Source organism: Euphorbia lathyris, chromosome 10 (genome assembly GCF_963576675.1).
Source record: "Euphorbia lathyris chromosome 10, ddEupLath1.1, whole genome shotgun sequence".
Taxonomy (NCBI): Eukaryota; Viridiplantae; Streptophyta; class Magnoliopsida; order Malpighiales; family Euphorbiaceae; genus Euphorbia; species Euphorbia lathyris.
In genome coordinates this window covers 8,453,131-8,458,341 of record NC_088919.1, presented here as the reverse complement: position 1 = coordinate 8,458,341, position 5,211 = coordinate 8,453,131, and the positions used below count along the sequence as shown (strand labels likewise).

Sequence of the window (5,211 nt, the reverse complement as noted above, 5' to 3'; positions counted from 1 at the left end):
TGGTGCGTAGCATATTGATGATTATTCATGATCAGATAAACCCGGATCAAAGTGGCTTTAAATAACCTGAGGTCAAAGACACTGTTAGGTGTAGACCAAAGGGGAATTCATCAACGAAACGGAATTCGAGTGCATGGGAGTACAGTCAGGCACCACGAGATCGTGCACGGTCCTCTACTTCGAGGAGTAGTCGGAGTTGAGGTCGATCCTCATCCTCATCTGTGTATAACAACGAGATGCCATGTATATTTTATTTTAGTAATATATATGTTGAAGTTAAAGTAAATATATTATCGCTCACGAATTTCATATATTAATATTTTCAGCCAGATTTGATGCGGATATCGCCGGTTACCACCATTTACATCGGGTTCAAGGACTCATCGTACCATTTATTACTGGATACCATGATGTTGTAGCAGATGGTAACTGTGGATTTCGTGTATTAGCCGATGTCATCACCTATAACCAGGAGGAGTGGAAGCTGATGAGAGTGCTAATAGAGAATGAGATGCGGGCACACCATGATCTATATGCGCCAGTGTTCTGGAACGGATTCGATGCTGCCCTCACGCGTATTAGATGGGCAGGAGTGAGTTGTGGTGAGTCCCACTGGATGGTGAGTCCGGATGACTTATATGCTGCTGCATCTGTATTGAATACAGTAATATTCCTTTTTACTACACAACAGTTAGGATGTTGCACTATACTGCCGATGCGTTCGGACAATGGAAGACCACCAGAGCGAGAGATTGCGATTTTTCATTTGGGGAGTTATGAACACTATATACGTCTTTATTTAAGACCTGGATTTCCAGTGCCTCCCATTGCCATCCAATGGCGTACATTTCGTGATCCGAGTGTTCGTCACTTTGACAATCTATACGCTGAAGGAGAGCGACTTGGACTAGATTATATTAGTTTTATGTGTTGTAATTAATAATATTTATTCATGAACTTATAGTATTGTTACTGATTTTAGTTAAAATTGTATGGTATTTATAGGTTTTAAGTACAATTGTGTAGTTACGGGTTTAACGGTCTATTTACGGGTTTAATGGCCTATTTTTTTTTGCCTTTCCATCATGCGGGCGTGTGGTTATCACGCCTCACCGCGTGGTCGGACGTAATAGCCACACGCCTCACCGTGTGGTCGGGCGTGATAGCCACACGCCTTTCCATGTGGTCGGGCGTGTGTCTATCACACCCGACCACGCGGTGAGGCGTGATAGCCACACGCCCGCGTGACGGAAAGGCAAAAAAAATAGTTTTTTCACCCCCATAACCCATGAAAGGGCATTTTCGTCCTTTCACGGGATTGAGGGTGGGAATTTGGGGCTAGTTTTAACAACACCAAAAAAAATGGGGGATTTCCCATCTTCTGCCATTGAAGCCGCCATGGCTAGAGAGGCTCTACCCATGGCGGCTCCTAGTGTAGTCAGGGAGGAAAACCCCTCTCTGGGGTTTGTTTTCCAGCGAGGCTAGAGGGTCGGCCGACCCATCCCGCCCTCATTGGCTCCTCCCCTTTGTGTTTTTTTATAATGTATTAGAGGTAATAATAAAATCTATTAACTTAATTAAGTTAGTTTTTAAAATCAAATTGTTACTTAACATTAATGTATAAAAAATGCAACATTTGTTACTTACCCAAATTAGAAATATGGATGCTAATGATTTTTTTTTAGAGTTCCAATTTAAATAAACAATGTTAAAAGGCAATTAGGTCATTAAACTTCTAAAATCATCTTTTAGGTGCTCAAGACAACTTATATTTTAAAAGCCAATTAGGTTTTTAATCTTCTAAAATCTATTAGGTACCTAACACATGTTGAAACCGTCAATTGGATCTCTTTCATATATTGAAATAAAATTTAGTTCGATTATTGAGGGAGCTATCTGGTTTTTAAGTTAAGATTTGAGGAAAGAGAATTAATGAGTGAATATAAAGAATATTGTTGGAGATTGTCTCTACCTTCCGGAATCCTCCGGATTTCCTTTTCTCTCTACTTTCTGATGACCGGGTTGGGGTTAGCTTTCCCAGGCTAATCCCGGGTTAGTCTTTTGGTTTTTGTTTTTTTCTTTCCCTTGTCTACCAAAAAAAAAAGAATATTGTTGGGATGATACGTGTTAATTACTTTTAAATCTTTATTTATATTATTTTTAAGAGAATATCTACATTCCTTGAAAGACAATTAAGCCTTTGTTATGAAATTATTAAAAAAGCAAATTTTTTTTAGAACTGAACAAATTCTCTCATAGTTATGCTATCACTCAAAAGTCAAAAGTCAAAAGCAAGCAAAGCAAAATTAGGAAGACTCCGAGGAGGTCTACTCTGGTTCCGAGAAGCCATACGGAGCTCGAAGCAAACGGAGCCGAAATCGAACCGGAGGACTCTAACTATCGATAGACTGCTCCATAGGTGAATCCAGAGAAACCGAATTCAATTGGAAGCGTTAATTTCCCGTGAAAGGCCAATGATGCGTATAAGATGAAACCCAGCAGATCAAATTCGAAATCTGAAGGTACCGATTCCTTTTATTGCCGTTGTACAGCTGCTTTTGGGGATGATATGTAGTTAGTGTTAGATGTAGAGATGTCGAATTGTTAGTTGGTTAGGATGGAAGTCTAATTTCAAGTCTGATTTGCAGGTTTCTAATGTTCTTGCTCAAATTTCCTTTAGTCTAAAATTTCAGAGGAGTATTATAGATAGCATTCATTACGAAGACTGGGCTTAATCTTGACTGAGTTTTCCCTTGTGTATTGTTTGGTTTTTTGCTTTAATAATATTGCTTGTTTGAACATAAAAACAGCAGTCTTCTGATCTATCTTTACGCAGCAGGGGCGGGCCAACTAGGTGGAGGAGGAGGTCCACTGATAGCCCGCGACCAAGGGTTTCTGGAGTCTGGACCCTGCTGTACCTCCTGGTTTTTCCAAGGAAGTTAAATCCAGGTAATTGAAATCCTAAACATTGATTGATTAAATTTTTTAATTATAGTTCGTTAGTTTGCGAGTATAATTAATACAACTATACTAACCATCCAGATTTGCATCGAATGGAAAGGCAGAACACAGTTAAGCTTGGTTGGATACCTTTTTCCATAGCATTGAAAAACAAGTTCAAATCTATTTGGCGACTGCCAAAGTCAAAATCAATTAAAGCCAGTAGACCTATACCAACTAAACCTGAGTTACGTCTTCTGATTAGTGGTTTGTTTCCTGAAGATTTTAATATACCAATTGAAGATTTGGTTTTATATACGAGGGGCCTAAAGTTATTTCAAGATGTTCATGACATGATTGGAGCGATAAATAGAGTTCGCGACCACGTTGAGATCACTAATCCTGATGAGTTATCTGTTGAGCTTCGTCTTAGAGTTCTTGCTGACCGCATTGAGATCTATAATGCTGGTCACCGGTTATCTGTTGAGCTTCGCCTTGTGAAAGATGAGTACGGCAATCAGTATGTCAAAATACCTGTTGGTGCACATAAAATAGCTAAGTTGATTGCCTCGAGATATGAATTAGTGTTTGGCTGTGACACTATAAAGAAAAAGTGGCCAAATACAAATAAGTATGAACATTTCTATGGACTTTCACTTGTGCTTAAAAGCATAAGGAAGCACCCTGTCAGCTTGGAGTGTCCAAAGCTTGCTTTCTCCAACTTCGTTACAGGGAAGATTCAGGAAGCCTTCCAATTGCTTTTTTTGAAGGAATAAAAGAGCTACGAGTTCTATCTTTAGATGTTCCATCACTGCCACATCCACTTAGTATGCTAAGGAATCTCCGAACCTTGCGTCTTAAAGTACGTAAGTTGGAAAATATGTCTTGGATTAGAGGTCTGATAAATTTGGAATTTCTTTCCATTTCCACTCTAAGCTTAATACATATTCCTCAGGAGGTGGGAGAGCTAGGTAATTTGAGGTTCCTTGACTTGAGAAAAATGAATATTTCATACATTCCACCGGGTGTATTGTCAAGAATGTTGAAACTAGAAGAGTTGTATATGCCGTCAAGCTTCAGAAAGTGGGGATGCAGGGCAAGAGCAGAAATTGATGATTATGATGCATGGGAATCAAGTGAAGAGAGTGATTGTGATGATGAAGAGCAAATCAATGCAAGCCTTACGGAGATAGCATCTCTTTCGCTATATGCGTTACAGATTTGTGTACCAAAAGCTTCAATTTTGCCTAAAAATTCCACAATCTTCAAAAACATTCTGCAATTTAAGATTCTTGTACCAAATAATCTTAAATATCAATCATTTTGTAAAGGTCCAGTAAATGAGTTGCAACTAACTGGTGATGCGATTGATATAAAAGAGAGTGGTATATCTGATCTGATGAGGAGAACTGAAGCTTTAAGTTTGATAAGAGTGAGAAACTTGAAGAATGTGATGTACCAGTTAGAAGACTATGAGTTTCTACAACTGAAGAAGATGCTTGTTACAGAATGTGATGAACTAGAATACTGTCACGTATCAGCGTAGACATAAAAAGTAGAAGGACTAAAAATGATATTATTCTATGAGTTAGTTAAATCTGTTATTGGTTATCTATTTGTTACCCTTGCTGTTTTAATTATGGTATTTCTCTTGTCCTTTTCTAGTTTGTTAGGAGATTGTTATTCCAGCTAAGGAATGTAAAGGCACAATAGTACTGGCCATGCTGAGTCACTGTACTATGCTGAGTCACCGCACTAATCCTTATCTTATTTAGGTCATGCATCTGTACTGGGTAATAATCAATGAAAAATATTAATCTTCACTTCCTTCTCTCTTCCGACTATTCTCTCTTCTAATTTCTGTCTATTTTCTATAATTCTGATCTCTATTCTTCCTAAATCTCCTGAATTCTATCTGTATGCCTGACATTGGTATCAGAGCCACCGTCCTCCGGCCGTTTTATGCATGATAAATACCTCCCACCAGAAAACAAGAGCAGCCAAACGCCGCCGCGCCATGGATGCCCTAGAACAAAAACTTCAAGAACTCACCACACAGTTTCACTCTAGATCTGAGGCAACTGCTGAGCGTTTAGACAGACTGCAAGCCCAGTTTCATGATACCATCTCCGATCAGTTCCAGTTTCGCAAAGAACAGATAGCTGCTCACCAGAACCTTGAGGACTTGCTCCACAACTCGGTTGAAAAACTCACCAAACTCATTCAATCAAATCTAGATCTGAAACAACCCTCCTCTCATTCTGTTATTAC

General features: G+C 39.1%; 1 protein-coding gene across 2 annotated transcripts; it reads left to right on the top strand.

Moving 5' to 3' along the window:
* Positions 1-2,254: 2,254 nt before the first annotated feature.
* On the top strand, positions 2,255-4,763 carry LOC136209995 (uncharacterized). 2 transcript variants are annotated; one of them, XM_066001652.1, is made up of 4 exons: positions 2,258-2,522; positions 2,840-2,949; positions 3,043-3,802; positions 3,896-4,763. In XM_066001652.1, exons 3-4 carry the CDS (start codon positions 3,770-3,772, stop codon positions 4,484-4,486), a joined length of 624 nt encoding a protein of 207 aa, XP_065857724.1. In that variant the 5' UTR covers positions 2,258-2,522; positions 2,840-2,949; positions 3,043-3,769; the 3' UTR covers positions 4,487-4,763. The 2 variants fall into 2 exon arrangements, 1 of the variants encoding a protein (XP_065857724.1); XR_010677746.1 differs by having other exon boundaries at positions 2,255-2,522; positions 2,837-2,949; positions 3,043-4,763.
* Positions 4,764-5,211: the final 448 nt, after the last annotated feature.